Source organism: Ixodes scapularis, unplaced genomic scaffold (genome assembly GCF_016920785.2).
Source record: "Ixodes scapularis isolate PalLabHiFi unplaced genomic scaffold, ASM1692078v2 PGA_scaffold3__209_contigs__length_174095766, whole genome shotgun sequence".
Lineage (NCBI taxonomy): Eukaryota > Metazoa > Arthropoda > Arachnida > Ixodida > Ixodidae > Ixodes > Ixodes scapularis.
Window position 1 is genome coordinate 115,172,011 of NW_024609868.1, and position 18,186 is coordinate 115,190,196.

Below are 18,186 nucleotides of genomic sequence, written 5' to 3' on the forward strand. Positions count from 1 at the left end.
TCCTGTGAAGACGAGTGACTGGGCAACTCTGCTAGTCATTGTACCGAAGCCCGGAGGAAAGATTCGTATCTGTGGCGAATACAGTGGCTCAGTAAATCTGAACTTGCGCACGGAACTCTACCCCTTGCCAATGGTGGACGAGTTGTCCGCAACGTTCACGGAATGCCGCGTGTTCACGGTTCTTGACCTGCGGGCTGCGTATTTGCAACTGAAACTTGATAGCAACGCAAGGAAAGCGCTGACAGTAAACACTGACCTCGGCCTTTTCGAGTTTTTGCGGTTGCCGTATGGCGTGTCGAGCGCTCCAGCTATTTTTCAGGCTACCATGGATAAGATATTGCTTGGGTTGCCGAAGCTTGCATGTTACATTGACTATATGTTGATTGGAGGCAGGAGCCATGATGAATGTTTCGACAATGTGAAACGCGTGTTAGAACGACTTGCCAAGCATTGTGTTAGCTTAAACCTGGAAGAGAGCAAGTTTTTTGTGGGCGAAGTGAAGTACCTTGGGTATATGCTTGACAAACACGGGCTCCGGCCTTGCCCCGACAAGGTGGAAGCAATCAAAAGCGCTCCGCCTCCTACAAATGTACGTGAGCTCCGCAGTTTTCTGAGGATGTTAAACTTCTACGCCAAGTTTCTGCCAGACTTGGCAGCATTGCTGCGGCTTCTGTACGACTTGCTAGAAAAAGGGGCTGAATGGTTGTGGTCAAAAGAATGTAATGAGTGTGCGAGGAAAGCTAAAGCGCTATGTAGTGCTGATGTCTTGACCTTGTACTGTCCAAGTAAGCCTGTTAGGTTGACCTGTGATGCTTCTAATTATGGTGTAGGTTTCAGTTTTGGCTCATGAAGTGAGCAAGGGAGTTTACAGACCGGTTGAATACGCTTCAAGAACATTGACGACGGCCGAACAAAACTACTCTCAAGTAGAAAAAGAAGCGCTTGCCATCGTATTCGCTGTCAAGAAGTTTCATAAGTACCTTTTCGGTAGAAGATTCACATTAGTCACTGACCACTACCTTCTCACCACACTATTGAAGCAAGGGCAGAAGTCAACCGGCATGGCAGCTGCACGAATTCAGAGATGGCGACTTCTGTTAGCTGAGTACGAGTTTGTGATCGTTTTCGCGAAGGGTACCAGCATTAGTCGCGCCGACGACCTTTCAAGGCTCCCCCTTCCCGCGAAAACAGAAGACTGTGACCAGGTTAACTACTTTTCACCGCTCGATCATGTTCCGGTCACAAGCTGGGCAGTGCAGAAAGAGACTAAAAAGGATCCCCTACTACCTCGGGTCATCGAACTCACGAAACGAGGATGGTCTAAGAAAGTAGACGATCCGGACTTAATTCCCTTCTTCCAGCAAAGAGAAGCGTTGTCCGACCAGGAGTGCTTGGTATGGGGCACGAGAGTGGTCATCCCAAAAGCATTGCATGACGTCATCAATCATCTTCTACACGAAGGGCACCCAGGAGCATGTAAAATGAAGATGCTGGCGAGACAGCATGTCTGGTGGAACGGATTAGACGCTGCCATTGAGAATCTGGTGCGAACGTGCGACGTCCGTCAAGCAACGCTGAACAACTCCCCCCGTGCTCCGGTTCAACATTGGCCGTTGGCTACTAGGATCTTCAAACGCGTGCACTTAGATTTCCCACAGGAAGATCAATCGAACAAACTGATCCTAGTTGATGACCACTCAAAATGGCTGGAAGCCATTCTAATGTCGTCTACGACCTCTTGGTACACCATCGAAAAGCTGCAGATGATATTCTCGCAATTCGGGTTGCCAGAAGAAGTGGTCACAGATAATGGACCACAGCTGGTGTCTGAAGAGTTCAGATCCTTCATGCGTGAAAATGGAATCTTGCACACGACAACTCCTCCTTACCAGCCGGCATCCAATGGACTTGTCGAGCGCGCAGTTCAGACGGCGAAGAGGTCCCTTCTGAAACAGGTGCTGGAGGACAGGGAGCGGGGTGGAACGAGGAGCATGCAGCTGAAGCTGTCAAACTTTTTGTTCCAGTACAGAACAACTCCCCACGTAGTAACTGGGAAGACGCCGGCAGAGCTCTTTGTTGGGCGCTTGTCACGGACACGTCTTGCCTTGTTGAAACCCGGTTCTGCTTCTTTTCGGCTAGAAAAGCAAAATGAAGCCAAGAAGACCGTTGACACCCAACAGGCAGGGCCGAGGGAGTTCAATGTCAGAGACAATGTGTGGGTGCGAAACATGAGAGGAGAGGAAACGGGATGTGCAAGAGGAAAGGTGACGAAGAAAATTAGTGCTCTTACATACTTGGTGCGAGTCTTTAATATGATTCGTTTTGTACACTGTGATCACCTGAGGCCAAGATCCCAAAATGGAATTGATACAGAACGGAGCTCGCCAGTGGACCGCAGTGAGCCGGCAGCATCCACGGATTCAGATGACTCGGACTCGGAGCCTGAAAACCACTTCGATGACGAACCTGGTGTGCCCGCTCCTTCTGTAAGGCACAGCGCGCGAATAAGTAGGCAACCCGACAGGCTTACTTATTACCTGGTTGGCAGACCAAGTTGAAGTGTGGCTGTTGTACTATGTAACGTGTGTTTTGGATTAGTGTGGGGAAATGTAGTAACTGATTTACCTCCACTAGGAGGGCGTCGCGTGTTTTGGTCTTTTTCTTTTTTGTCTTACAAATAAACGCCCCGTGACGGTTGGGACGCGGGTGGGATCGAAGCCGGGTGTGTGTTGTCTGGATCTCGGTCGACGACCACCGGGGCGAAGTTATAACAAAAACTAGGCGCGGCAATGCCGGGAGATGGTGTTGCCGAAGACGAACGACGCCAAGATCCTCCAAGATTGTCAGGGCTCTCCCAATCTAACGCCGCAACGCCCCGAAGCGACGTTTCTGCAACTGTGTCGAATAACCTCAACGTTACCATCGACGGCCACGACGTGACGGTGCTCGTCGACACCGGAGCAGACTATTCCGTTTTGAGTGGGAGACTCTCTCGTCACCTTCGGAAAGTTATGACGTCGTGGGACGGACCGCAGATACGAACCACCGGCGGACATCTCATCACACCAGTCGGGATCTGCACTGCTCGCGTCGAGATCCACGGTGAGACGTGCCCTGTCAAGTTCGTCGTTCTGCAAGACTGTGCGAAGGACCTTATCCTCGTAATGGACTTTCTCTGCGAGTATGGCGCCGTCATCGACCTCAGAGCAAAGCGGCTGACGCTACGAACAACCTGCTCCACTGCATGAAGAACCCAGAGCGACGTCATCCGGAGTACGATTCCTCGCAAACCACGTGAACTTACCGCCGCGGTCGAGTGTTTTCATACCCGTCGGGATCGATGGGGATTTCTGCGGCGACGTTCTGCTCGAGGGAAGCCTCCAATTGCTTCTAGAAAGAGGGATCGGCGTCACAAGAGGCATCGCGGAGCTCCAAAACGGACACACTGTTGCACCCGTAACAAACGTCCGACAAGAGGCTCGGCACCTTACGAAACGCACCACCGTGGGTTACGCCGAAGAACTCCCGGACTCAGCCGCAATTGCCGGAATATTAGAAGGCCTCTCTTTGTTGCGACCCAAGACAACGCCGTCTTTGCAGTTCAAAGGCGACAATGACGACAACTCAGTGACCTTCTAGCCGAGTCCAATGAGTGCTTCTCCACGTCGTCAAAGGTGCGCCAAACGACCGTTCCGAAACCCAGAATTGTTACTGAAGACGACGCGCTTCCTGTTCATCGGTCGCCGCATCGTGTATCTGTGAAAGAGAGAGAAGTCATCCAAAAGCAGGTCCAAGAAATGCTCGACGACGACACCGTCCAGCACTAAAAGAGTCCGCGGGCTTCACCGGAAGTCCTGGTAAAAAAGAAAGACGGGACCCTTCGGGTCTGCGTGAACTATCGTCGACTAAACGCAGTAACGAAAAAGGACGTCTACCCGCTGCCACGCATCGACGGCAGTCTTGACCGGCTGCGCCATGTCCGGTACTTTTCGTCGATGAACCTGAAGAGTGGGTACTGGCAGATCAAGGTCGACGAACAGGATCGTGAGAAGACTGCTTTCGTCACGCCGGAAGGACTGTACGAATTTAAAGTGATGCCGTTCGGACTTTGCACAACACCGGCGACGTTCCAGAGCGTAATGGACACCGTTCTTTCCGGCTTGAAACGACAAAGCTGCCTCGTCTATCTCGCCGACGTCGTAGTATTCGCAAGCGACTTTGACGAGAACCTGAGACGTTTGCGAGCCGTGCTACAGGCTATCCAGAATGCTAGACTGACACTAAAGCCGCCAAAATGCCGGTTCGCTCACGGCGAGCTTAAATTCCTGGGTCATGTCGTGAGCGCTCAGGGTGCAAGCCCTAATCGTGCAAAGACATCCGCTGCTGCCGAATTTCCCAAGCCATCAGACAAGAAAGCCGTAAGAAGATTTCTTGGACTATGCGCTTACCACAGACGTTTCGTTCGCGATTTCGCCAAGATTTCTGCACCGCTCACGCATCTGACGAAGGACGAAGTGAACTTCCAGTGGGGGGAGGAGCAAGAACAAGCGTTCAACGAACTGAGGGAAAGACTCCAGTCGCCACCCTATTCTCGGACACTTCGATACATCAGCGGAAACGGAAGTTCACACGGACGCCAGCAACGCCGGACTCGGCGCGGTACTCGTCCAAAGACAGGACGGACAGAGAGGGTGATCGCTTACGGAAGCCGGGCACTGTCCACTGCAGAGAAAAAATACCCAACGACCGGCAAGGAATGCCTCGCTGTCATCTGGGCATTAACCAAGTTCCGACCGTACCTGTACGGGCTCCCGTTCCGCGTTGTCACGGACCACCACGCCCTCTGTAGGCTCGCAAACCTCGAGGACCCGTCAGGACGCCTCTCTCGTTGGAGTCTTCTTCTGCAAGAATTCGACGTAACCATTGTGCACAAGTCTGGCCGCAAGCATAATGACGCCGACAGCTTGTATAGGGCCCCAGTCGAATCTCCTCCCGACAACACTGACGACGACGATGACGCCCGTTTCCTCGGAGCAGTTACAGATACCGACATGGGAGCACTTCAACGAGACGACCCGGAACTTCGCGCCGTGATCGACCACCTCGAAGGTCAAAGAAGTTCCGTTCCGCGAGTCTTGGCCCGAGACTTGTGAAGCTTCGTTCTGCGGCGAGGCGTGCACTTCAAGAAGAACTTCGGAACCAGCAACCCTGCCACGCTGCTGGTTGTGCCTGCCAGCCTGCGAGAAGAAATTTTTCAAGCATGCCACGACGACCCGACGGCTGGACACCTTGGCTACAGCAAGACGCTCGCCCGGATTCGTGACAAGTACTACTGGCCGAGACTTCCGAAAACCGTTCATCTTTACACAGGGTCGTGCCATGAGTGCCAACGACGTAAGAAGCCTCCGACAAAGCCAGCAGGACTCCTGCATCCGATATCTGCCCTGACTACGCCCTTCCAGCAGGTCAGAATGGATTTGCTTGGGCCGTTCCCAAAATCGACGCAAGTAAACCGGTGGATTATCGTCGCGACCAATTATCTTACACGATATGCCGAGATAAAAGCCCTTCCATCGGGAACAGCGGTGGAAGTCGCCAAGTTTTTTGTCGAATCCATTCTCCTTCGACACGACGCACCTGAAGTGCTGATCACAGATAGAGGGTCATCTTTCCTGGCACAGCTGACTCAAGAGGTACTTCGGCTCAGTCACATCAGCCATCGACGAACCACCTCTTATCACCCACACACAAACGGGCTAAAAGGGGGGCTGAACAAGACCATCGCCGACATGGTCTCCATGTACGTCGACGTAGAGCACAAGACGTGGGACGAGGTGTTGCCGTACGTTACATTTGCGTACAAGATAGCGGTAGAAGAAACCACAGGAATGACGCCGTTCCAACTGGTATACGGCCGGACGGTTACCACGATGCTGGACGCCGTGCTGCCTCACGTGCCAACCGTTGATGGCAACGAGGACGCTCCGCTGATCTCCCAGCGCGCGAAGGAAGCTCGTCAACTGGCAAGAATCAAGTTTCAAGATCAGCAGCGAGTCGACGCACGTAGGTATAAACTTCGTCGCCGGGACGTCCGCTTTCAATTGGGATACCGGGTATGGGTTTGGACGCCACTAACGGCGCCGCGGTCACTGCGAGAAGCTTCTCAAACGCTATTTAAGACAGATCATCTGACGCCTCGCCGATCTGAACTACTAAGTTCTGCCCGACGGAACGCGCCCATCTTCAAGACGCCAGCCACAACATGAGGTGGTGCACGTCGTCCGGCTCAAGCCGTATTAGGAACGATAGAACTTTGAACTCTCTTCGAACTCTCGTCAAAGAGTAAAATGTGAACTAGCTGTGGCTCGCGACTCTGCTATCCTTTTGTTGTGTACTTGTGTTTTCGCTTTTTGTTGCATCGAACGCGCTCGTGGCCTAACGGTTATCGCGCGTGCCTTCCACGCCGAAAGCCAGGGTTCGATTCCTGGCCGCGGGTACGCATTTTTGTTGACTCTGATGTAATGTTCTGGTGAATTCGAGAACCGTGTTGCTGATTCGAGGTTAGAATGTTGTGCATGCCGAACCTTCCACGCCGATTGTTCCAGAAGCCCACGCGTGTACAAAAGGGGCTCCGCGTGGGCAGCCGGACTCGGTTTCGCCTCAGCGTTCGATTCTGCTGCTTCGCCGCCTTCGACGTCCGCGACGCTTTGTTGTTATCTTTCTTTTTCATTTTATTTCTTGGCACAAGGTCGCCCCATTAAACGTTCAGTTTACTCAGTCATTCGCCGCCTCGTAACTTGTCATTCGTGACAATATGGCTCAAGGGGTGTAAGAATAGACACCTTTTTCCCGAGAGTGCAGCTACACAATGCCTTGCCCCCTGCCCCCCCCCCCCCCTCATCAGTCACGTCGCAAACGTCCGGCGTCTCGTCAGACACGCGGCAAGAACACGTGGTCACCGAGACCTTCAAGAGCCTGCTACTACCACCGCCACTTCGGAGCCAACGCCCGTCATTGCCTCCACCCCTGTTTATGGCAGGGAAACAGGCCGCCCGACGTATAGAGACCACGAGTGGTGAGGGCCTCGACGAAAGTCGCCTGTTCTACGTGAGTGACCAAGTCACCAAGAACCGTTACCTTGTCGACACTGGAGCCGAGATCAGCGCAGTTCCAGCAACGCGTACCGACCGTCCTTTAACACCGATCTATTTTCTGCGCCCGCTACCCAACAGCGCCATCCCTGTCTACCGAAAACGGGCAATCACCCCTAACCTCGGCTTCCACGGGGTATTCTGGTGGATTTCCCTAGTGGCCGCTGTAAGTCAAGGAATTCTCGGCGCGGACTTTCTCAACCACTACAAGCTCCTCCTGGCTGTTAGAAGCAGGCGACTGATAGACTCTACCACTTAGGTCACAACACCTAAGTGCCCAAGTTGTGTCTTCATTGAAACAATTCATCACATCTTCTGTGATTGTGTCATCTACGGCGCAGAAAGGACACAACTCAAAAGCACGCTAGCATGCCGATACAACCGACCTTTCTCCGTGACAAGCTGCTTGTTAGTTGGGACAACCCACACAAAGAATTCAAGGCTACAAAAACACTTGTTAGATTCTTAAAAAACAACACGCCTGGACTTTTGCTTATAGAAGATGACATTCATTGTTAGTGAGTAGCGCAGTGTTACAGTGTTCAAACTTTGTAGCTCTTACGATGTTTTTTTAAATTTTATTTTATCTTTCTATTCTTTTTTTCCTCCTTTAATCCCCTCATCCCCCTCCCCCCAAACAAAGTAGCAAACCGGGACAAAATACCCCAGGTTAACTTCTTTGTCTTTCTTCCTACCCTTTCTTCCTCTTCCTACCACGCAACTTTCCATCCATGGTCTACCAAGGACGGCGATTCAGTCTACACCTCTGCCTGCGCGATCACGGAAAAACGTTCAAGACCTCGCTGAGTAATTTTCCGAGCCTTACTTTCTCACCTGATGGAACAAAACCAGTCTCGCACAACTTACACCACCATATCCTAACGTCAAGACCACCTCTTTACTGTCGGCCCCGCCATCTTGCCCCAGAGAAACTCTTCAATGCTCGCCAAGAGTTTGAGGACAGAACAGCACACGACATAACAGCACGCGACAAAACAGCACGGTCAAAACAGCACGCGTCAAAACAGCACAGCGTCAAAACAGCACGGCGACAAAACAGCACGCGTCAAAATAGCACGCGTCAAAATAGCACGCGACAAAACAGCACAGCGTCAAAACGGCACAGCGACAGAAGAGAACGTGCCAAAACAGCACGGCGTCAAAACAGCACGACGTCAAAACAGCACAGCGACAAAACAACACAGCGTCAAAACATGACATTGACAATATAGCTAGGGTTCGGCGTTTTCGGTTTGTATTATTTGAAATTCCGCGCACTTTTTTCCGGTTTTCATTCCAAACGAAAGTTTTCGGTTTATAGCGGTGAATATTTGTAGACTCATAAACTTCTCAGTTATATTAGGTTTATTGACGAAACCAGTATACTAAAGAAAATGAAACCATTAAAAGCGTTTGTGTAAAATGTATATGGAGTACCAGGTACTGGTCTTCTTATTTTTTGCCGTTCTTGGCAGCCAACGCGACCTGTTCTGCAAGACGCACTGGGGCCTTATCGTGATCTGACATTACCGTGGTGTACTTGTATTTGTACACAGGAAGAGCATGATCTTCAGTACAACTTCGGTCGGAGAGGCAAATATCAAAATAGAGAAATTAGCGAGCATTGTACTCGGTGCGTTTTCCCCCATTTTCACGACTGCGAGAGGGATGAATTTGCGCCGACGGCAGAAATGACAATAAAACACTCGCATTTATGCCCTCCTCTAGTAGACGGAAGCTAGGGGTGTTAAACAATGCGGGGCATTTACGGACCCTCTTGATTTCCGTTGTTTGATTCAACGATTAAACTCTCTTTTTTAACAAAGAATTCGGCACAAATCCCTATCAGGTGAAGAACTCAGATTTCGTCCTGAAGACCCTTACGCCCCCGGAGCTTTTGTTTAAAGTTGAACCGATCTCGCAGACAAGCTGAAAACTGCGACAGGAAGTGGTCATATGGTCAGTAATGAGTAGGGTTCCGTGTTTTCGGAGTTTAGTTTTCGTCAAGTTCGGAGGGTGTTTTTCTGAGTTTATTTTTTGCCGAAAATTCGGAGTTTATCGGAGTTTATTTTTGTTTGATTCCGAATTTTCCGAAATTAGGAGCTCAATTCCGCAGTGCTTCTTATTAAAAATAAAAACAAATAATATCCAAATGTAAACGTATGCTAAACAAAAAAAAAAAGCACGATTGTAGCAATTAATATTTTCTTCAGTTGGATTTGGCGTTGGTGTATACTGGCAATACTAATTTGTCCTACAACAGAAGTGGCATACAAGTGTTATTTCGGTAAATGTCGATACCTTAAAATCAATAACCTACTGGAGGTGGTCGCTGGGAAGCTTGTATTCATTCCATGCCATTCCATCAACCTACCGCGCGGAGGCAAGAGGTAGAGTGGAAAAGGATAAAATATAGAAGTTTCAACTGTCCTCTTCCCCACTTAATGTAATTTCTATGGTCCATAGCTTTCACGGTTACAAAAAAACAACCTCTCCTTCCTCTCACGCACAAATAGTATCACCCAAACCGGAAACATAAACAGTGACTTTTGTCTTGACCCGATAGTACATCGACCTGTTGCCCTGACCGAAATTTGAAAGATCTGTGAGGTGGCATTTTTCCAGGACCATTTACTCTACGCGCTAATTAAACCATTAATTGTAAAATATATTTCTGTGTGTGTGTGTGGGGGGGGGGGGAGGGGTTTCAGCACATCGAAATTTAGAGTTTATCAGATAAATCCGAATAGACGAGACTTTTACCGGCGGGTGTTTTTCGAATTCATCCAAAAACACGACACCCTAGTAATGAGTCACAACCTCCCCCCCCCCCCACCCCCTCCCCACACACACACACACACCACTCCAAACGCCCTCGAAAATACTGAACTTTTTCAGTTAAGACCGAATTTGGAAAAATGAATTCGGCGTACTTTTACCGGTTATATTCGGTTTAACCCGAAGACGCTGAACCCTAAATATAGCTTTTGAAGTTCAAAAATGCACGTCTCAAATAAGGCACTGTAAAGGAATTGAGGTTCTTGGCCAATTCGTCGAAAGCCAACTCGTTGACGGCCAATTTTTTTTGGAATCGGTTCTTCTGGAAGCAAGTTCGGAGTGGGGAGTATACTTGATCATGACCGTTCCCTGGGCAGTACCGAAGCCCCCGCTGGTGCGTATTCTGGCTATTTTGTAGCGTGAGCTACACTGGCCGAGGTTAAGCAGTTTCGCGTGGCTCGCATAATGAGCTGTGCTCCGTGCTGCGCATGCGCGAGCAGCAGTGACGGCACACGGCGCACAGCTGGTGCGCCGGAGCCGCCGCCGCCGCGCGCTCCGCCGCCGCCGCGCCCCCCTCGCCGGTCTGCGCATTCCAGTGGAGTGACGTCATAGCCGCGGCAGAAGCACTGGCGCCGCCGCGTGCCCAGCTGTGCGCCTCCGTTGCGCAGTAGCCAAGTCTGACGCTGCACCGGAGCCGCTTGATAGCGCCTCTCATTTTATGCGCTTAAGCTCACGCTTCGTATATCCTGGCATAGCCGAGCTAAGCCACCGCAATTGTTTCGAGCAGTTTTGCTCATTTTGACGCGCACGTTTGCTGGTGCTATCCTCTACAATAAATAATTCAATCGCACGGCAATGTGTTGCCGTTAGTTGTTAAAAGAAAAAACAGAAAGCGTGTGCGGCAACGGAGTGTTCAGCCCATGCTGCAGTGTAAGGCCACAGCATTGAGGCTGCAGCATGTTACTGCTTCACCGGTTTCCACTCGATCAAGGCCTTCGTCGGCAATAATCTGTGAGATTAACTCAAAATGTACAACTTCTCGCCTGCAAGCTCCAGCCACGTGTTTCCAGGAGATTTTATTCACGGCGAATGAGCCCCGCAGAATCGATGTCCATGGTTCACCTTGAATACGCTCCCCATTAAAGTCACCTTATCTTACCGGTTTTATCAGAAACTATCGACGGTCACGCAACTCATAGGAACATTTGACGATTTTTCAGCTTCTTCTAATGAGAGAGAACAGATTGATGCGATATGCCTTGATCTTTCTAAGGCGTTTAATAGAGTACCACACACTGAACTACTTCATAAACTTTCTTTGCATGGTGTAAATCAGAACGTGATATTCTGGATCAGGGCGTATTTATCTAATCGGGTGCAGTATGTAGAGGTTAACGGTGACCGTTCAATTGTATCTGAAGTACCCTCGGGCGTCCCCCAGGGGTCAGTACTCGGGCCAGTATTATTTTAAATTTGATATCGCGGCGGAAATAAATAAAGGGGTTACTGTGCGGCTATTTGCGGATGATTGTCTTGTATATTCAAAAATCGTGGAGGAAGACGACCAGCGCAGATTAAGTGCATCTGTCGGGTCTATTCAGGACTGGTGCTCAAAATGGAAGATGAAAATTAATACACAAAAACTGTGTTTGCACGAATAACTAACAAAACTAAGAATGTCCTTTCTTTTACTTACGAGCTTGATGGAAGTCCTTTGGTTGAAGTTGATAGTTTTAAATACTCGGGTGTGACGATTTCTAAAGACTTAAGTTGGAGTAAACACATAAATGAAATATGTCACAAAGCAATGAAAAAGCTTTCGTCTTTAAGACGGAATCTGGTTAGTGCTCCGCCTAAAGTGAAGTTAATGGCCTACACAACGTATATTCGGCCTACCTTAGAGTACGCTGCATCGGTATGGGACCCCTATAGAAAAAATCAAATTGGTGAACTCGAAAAAGTTCAGAGGAAGGCGGCGCGATTTATTCTATCCAAATACAAGCGACTTGATTCTGTCACAGATATGCTGAACAGCCTCAATCTCCCCTTACTCTCCGTCCGTCGAAAAATTGCGCGACTAAAGTTTTTCTTTATGTTTTCTCATCACCTGTATAACATTAAACCGGATTCTAGATTAACACATCGCGCATCGAGAGAACTCAGATACGTTAGCACTAATCAGTTTGGAGTGCCCAAATGTAAAATTGACGCTTATAGGTTTTCTTTTGTCCCTACAACTGTAAAAAACTGGAATGATCTCCCACAAAATATATTGTCATTGGACTGTTTAGATGATTTTGAGAGCGCCCTTTTGAATATGACTGATTTGGAATGATAAATAGTAGTTAAATATTTTGCTAAGTAGTAGATTTCGAGTGCTGAGAATTCATTTTGTCCATTGCTATATAATATATTGAATGTTTGTGCTATTTCAGCCCTTTTATTTTAAGTGAATGTCGCTGAATGTGTACTGTATTGTAGTCCTGATGTTGTATGTTTCAGTGCTCTTCTATACCCCACACCTGTTAAAGCCCCGTACTTGGGGTGAACAGTATTCATAAATAAATAAATAAAAATGCATCTGTAATCAACGCATCTCCTGTTTTTTTTTTTTTTGGAGGGGGGGGGGGACTTTTTAGGCTTAGGTGATAATTACGAAACGACAAGTACTACGGAACCTCACCGGACAACCTTAAACTAGGCAGTTCATAACTTGAACTTACGGATATCTTTTTCCCAATAACTCTTCCTCTTCCCTGATACTTCAAAAAAGACCAGACAACGCAGCCAACATCGACGCCGAAGGTATCCCCTCTAACTACGAAATCTCTTCAGAGATTAGCGTAGTTAAGTAGTAGTAACTACTGCTAACTTCATTTGTTTTTAGCAATCGCACAGCAACAGCACTCGGGACACTGACTTGAGTGCGATCCCGTCGCCGCCAGCGTACATTTTTTTTTATTGTTTCTCCACTAGCTGTTAAATAATGCCATGCAGTGTCCAACCCTTTTTCTTTGCATTCTGTTTTGTTTTCATGATATGCTACCTATTACAGCCTTTTTACATGTGTGCTATTTTGACGTCGTGCTGTTTTGACGCCGTGCTGTTTTGGCACGTGCTCTTCTGTCGCTGTGCCGTTTTGACGCTGTGCTGTTTTGTCGCGTGCTATTTTGACGCGTGCTGTCTTGTCGCCGTGCTGTTTTGACGCTGTGCTGTTTTGACGCGTGCTGTTTTGACCGTGCTGTTTTGTCGCGTGCTGTTTTGTCGTGTGCTGTTCTGTCGCGTTCCCATGGTCAGTTACACATTAAGAAACGTTTCCAAGGGAAAGGAGGGCTGGGGAGGAGGAAGCTCACTAAATGCTGGAGAGGAGAGGAGGAAACACCACGACTCTCTTTAGCGTTCCGTCTGCTTCCTGCTCTCGAGTCGTCTTTCCCTCGAAAACTTTTCTTAACCTGTAACTGACTATAGAGCTTGGCATCGTCCTACCCTCGCCTAGCAGCTGGGCGTCTCTGTTGCACATGGTGTCGAAGAAAAGTGGAAACTGGAGGCCATGTTGCGAGTATATTGCCCTTCATAAAAAAACGGTACCGGACAAATACACTGTGCCCAACATCCAGTAAATCACGGTGAGCCTTCAAGGCGCGAAGATCTTCTCAAAGATTGATCTGACACCGGTCTACCACCAAATTTGCGCGGCCGAAGACATCCCGAAAACAGCGATCACAACACCGTTTGGACTTTTTAATTTCTCCACATGACCTTCGTCCCCAAAAACACGGCTGAGTCATTCCAACGGTTCATGGACGCTTTAATGCCAGGGTTACCTTACGTCTTCGCATACGTAGACGATTTGCTCATATCCAGCAAAGCACATGGAGATCACACGACCCGCTTAGACCTCCTCTTCGAACGACTACGCTGCCACGGCACTGTCATTAAAGGCGCGAAAAACGTGTTCGGGGGTCCGAAATTGGACTTCCTTGGTCATCGTCTCGACGTCTCGTGCATTTGTCTATTGCGTTCGAAGCTACTAGCCATCAAAGATTTTCCGAGAGCGACCTCAAACACCAAGCTTCGACAGTTTCCCGGTTTGGTAATTTGTTACCCAAGCTTCGTTGTGAACTTCGCAGAACTGCTCGAGCATCTCGAGATGCTCCTAACAAGACAGGAACGACAAACGTCGTCCCTTCCTTGGAACGAAGATGCAGAACGCGCTTTCGGCGAGGTGAAGAACTCACTTGCAGAAGCAGCAATGCTAGTACATCCTAAGCATGATGCCTCAACATCGCTGATGACTGACGCATCTCGCACAGCCGTAGGAGCGGTGCTACAACAATAGGTCGACAGAGAGTGGCGGCCGATTGCTTTCTTTTTTCAAGAAGCGCGAGCAACCGCAAACACGCGACAGCGCTTTCGGATGTGAGCTATTGGCTGCCTACTTGGCTGTGCGACAGTTTCGGCATTTCTTAGAGAGACGGCCATTTACCCTATGGACTGAACAAAAGCCTCTAACTTACACCATATGAAATTCCAGGTCTCATCACACACAAGGTAAAATTGGCCAGCTAGCCTTCCTGGCCTAAATCACAACTGAGATTCGTCACGTCAAAGAAGTCGACAACGTCCCCAGTGACGTCCTCAGCCGCATTGACAACGTCACCAATCGAACTTCTACTGTAAACTTAGAAAATGTTTGGCCCGTCTACAGACCTCATAGCAAGAATAGCATGCATGGTCTTCGAAATTCATCGACGTCACTACTAAGGCGCGATGTAAGCTTTCCAGAAGGCACCATCATGGTTTGCGACCTGTCAACGAGAACACCCAGGCCTTCTGCACCACGTGAGCTGCGACAGCAGTTTTTTGAAGCATTTCTTCGCTATATTTATTAGAAAAATTAACATCACGTTACATGATGTCACGGGACCTATACTTAAGTGCAGTTTGCCCGCTAGATTTAGCGGAAAAATGAGCGTCACGCGACCCAGACACAAATTCAGTTTAACCGCTAGCGGAAAAATTGACACCTGACCGGCCGCGACTTGTCATTCCCCAAACTTTGTGGACCTGGGGTCAGAGTATCGGTAAACGTTTGTGATTTAAGAACGTTTCACCGACCTCCTACAATGGCCTAGCAATTTGCCATACAATTTTGTTCGTATGTGTTGTGATGGTACCACCAGGAAAGCAGGTTGCTGTTGGTGTACTTCAATAAATAAACACATTTTTACAAATGCGTCCCGAAGCGATATGTCAGAAGAAACCAAGCCATATTTTTATGGCAAAGGGAAAATAGATCAAAACGAAAGTTGGCGAAATGCTTCAAAGACCATCATATCAAAGTCTTATAGTCACTGGTCATGACCTGTTGTTTCGGTTAAAAGATGGACGGATCCGAAAAGTTCTGGAGGTGGCTGAGAGCTTATGATCGGCAGTATGTTGCTCCATGTATCACTTGCATAATGCGCTTAACACTACCAAATCTAAGAGAACCGGAAGTCATGCAAAACCTTTACCAGTAAGTCTATTCGAAGTAATAGGAGTAGCGTTAGTGGTGAGTTAGTGTTAGAATTAAAGTTAGAGCTAGTTAGAGTTAGAGATAGTTAGTGTTAGTTAGAGGTAGATAGAGCTAGATACAGACTTCAGTGATGTGATTGGCCTAAGCCATTTTGGAGCACCTTTTGGAGCAGCCAAAACAGTGTTTTGGAGCAGCAAATGTGGCTTTTGGAGCAGCCAAAACAGTGTTTCGGAGCAGAAAAAGTGACTTTTGGAGGAGATATTGTTAGAAAAATAAATAGTTGTTTTAAGTGCTAAACAAACGAAGGACACTTTGTGTTGTGTTGTGATGCGTGTGACGTGTTGGGGCGGAATTCGCTGCTTGTGTTTTTGCTGCTGAGACATCCCACAAGTATACAGTGCTGTAAGCGTCGCCGAGCAATTTAAAAAAAAAAAAAAAAGCTTTTTATTGTTTTACTGGTTCCCGACGTGGCAGATCTTTATAAAAAGTAAGCAAACGTAAAACAATGGATTGCAAGCGTCCCGGCTGGTGCCTCTCGTGCAATCATGTTCACATGCACGTGAGGGCAACTTCGGCAGGGTCGCAGTTACACGCGCTTCGTCGCGCGACTGGAGACAACGGCAGTTTGACCGAAACCGAAACCATGCCACTCCGCTCCGTCGCCAACTGGTTCCCCAATAGTATGCAAAATGTAACTGTCCAGCATACTACAATAAACAGTACAGCGGCACGTTCTTGCCAGGCCGGCAGGCGAGGTACAGGCTAAACACGCAGAAAAAAAGAACCTGAGCGTATCGATGCAAGAGACTGCGAATCAGGGTCAAAAAGCTCTTGGAGCGCTTTCTGCAACGACCGAACTCGAGACAAACAAGCGCAGTGTGCGGGTTCAGCGTGCAGACCATTGCCTTCTTTGCTTTTGCTCACTTCTCGTCATCAACTTTCTTTCGCGGCAGATTTTCCACCTACCGGGGTCCCTCTCGAAAGAAAGTCCACCGAGAGAAACCTAGGTAATCAAAACTTCGCCAAGTAATCATTGAGTTAAAGAGGGATTTTTATAGCAGCGTATGATTTAAACAAGAGCAGGAATGTCGATGCGTTTCAGTTTAGAAAGCGCCACATCTGCAGCGACGTGGGGACGGCAACACACGACGTCGCGCGATCACGGCGACTGCGGTCGCGCGAGCGCTTCAGCTCACGAAGTAACTCTCGCCGCGCAAAAACGTGGTTTTGTTTCACAGCATGACGGCATGTCTGGAACCCGGCACACTAACTAACGTCGGAGCGTTCGCACATTCCCGCGTCTATCGCTAAAAAATTTAAAAAAAGAAAAAAAAAAAGAAAAGAAAAGACCCAAGACGACGAGAGCGCGAAACGCGAACGGCGGAAAAAACCATGCAAGACCAAATAGACGATTGATGCAGGGTACTTTGTGTCGGGCGGCGTCTTGTGCCACCTAGCTCACGCATGCTCAATCACGGTTCTCAGCTTAGTTTCGTTTTTGAAAGGCGACCAAAATTGGCCTTTTGGCGCCGGTTTCGCGCAGATTAGCCATATTTTGGCGAAATGTAGCAGGATGTAGCAGAGTTAGCCCCTTGGCGCAGTTTGGAGCAATTGGCGCAGCAATCACATCACTGAGACTTATTTAGAGCTTGTGTTAATAGAATTAGTCGAGTTAGCGGTGACAACTCCACTAACTTCCGGTTACGCTTCTTGTGGCTCCGCCTGATCGGAAAACCCAGCCTAAACATGTTTCACGTTAAAAAGAGGAACCTCTGGGATGTTGTTTAAGCCAGGGTATATGTGCTCCTTTGAAGTCATCTTAGATGTACACAGTGAACAGGGCAAATACTTTAAAGCTATTGCGTACCTTTCAAAATAAGCAAGCGGCTGGGACCTCACACATATCGTGTCCAGTAAATACAAAGTTATACCTAATTGAGCAAAACACTGGACTCTGCCCGCTCATGTCGGCAACCGCAAACTCTATTTTTCATGCTGTGACTGCATCGTTGCTTCCCGGGACGGACAGACTCTTAGGAAAGAACAGCGAAAAAAAAAGAGGACACTCAGTTAGGAGAAGAAAAGGGGATTTTCTACCATTTAACAAGGACTCCCTCAACTATACGTTAATATTGATAAATTACACTCGGGAATTGGAAGATGTGAGTGTATAGTAATTCGACCCGGGCATTAAAAAATATACGGAAAGGCACTATATTTAGGCCTATATTCACCTGCAAGCATGGTCCTGTTCAAGTCTTGAATGTAAGGGAAATGCTTCATGGCGGACGCAGGAGTTTTGTACCCAAACTCGGAGTCCCCACCGTTGACGGCCTGGTGTGGCATGTACAAGAATAAGGGCTGTAAAATAAAGAAGAAAATATTCTTACCAAGATAAAGAAAACAAAGACGGGCAATCAGGCAGAAAAAAAAAGGAAGAAGTGCCCGATCTCTCGATCCCTCAAGTTCGAAGCCTACCCACCTCATCCTTCTCCCTACAACCCTCCTTAATCTTCTGTAAAGAAAGCATCTTTCACCGTAACAATATGTCTAATTCGCTTAAATACGAGTGTTTAAAGTCGAAAATATCTTAGTACACTCCCAGTATTAAAAAGTTATAAACCAGCTGAGTTTTGACCATTGAAAAAAAAAGCTAAAGCGTTTACAGATTTTTGAAAACCAGAGACGACGGATGAAAAAGGGGACAACACGCAAGTTCTATATTTGCAAGAAAAAATT

The 18,186-nt window shown here is 48.2% G+C and overlaps 1 protein-coding gene and 1 pseudogene across 1 annotated transcript in view; one reads left to right on the forward strand and one right to left on the reverse strand.

The window, feature by feature from the left end:
- LOC115324168 (arylsulfatase B-like) overlaps nucleotides 1–18,186 on the reverse strand; it is a 99,645-nt gene that overhangs the window by 31,335 nt on the left and 50,124 nt on the right. The window contains exon 5 of the mRNA XM_040217186.1: nucleotides 17,682–17,808. Within this exon, the coding sequence (XP_040073120.1) occupies nucleotides 17,682–17,808 (127 nt within the window). The remainder of the gene's footprint in view (nucleotides 1–17,681; nucleotides 17,809–18,186) is intronic.
- Nucleotides 11,717–12,275, forward strand: LOC120845344 (annotated as a pseudogene).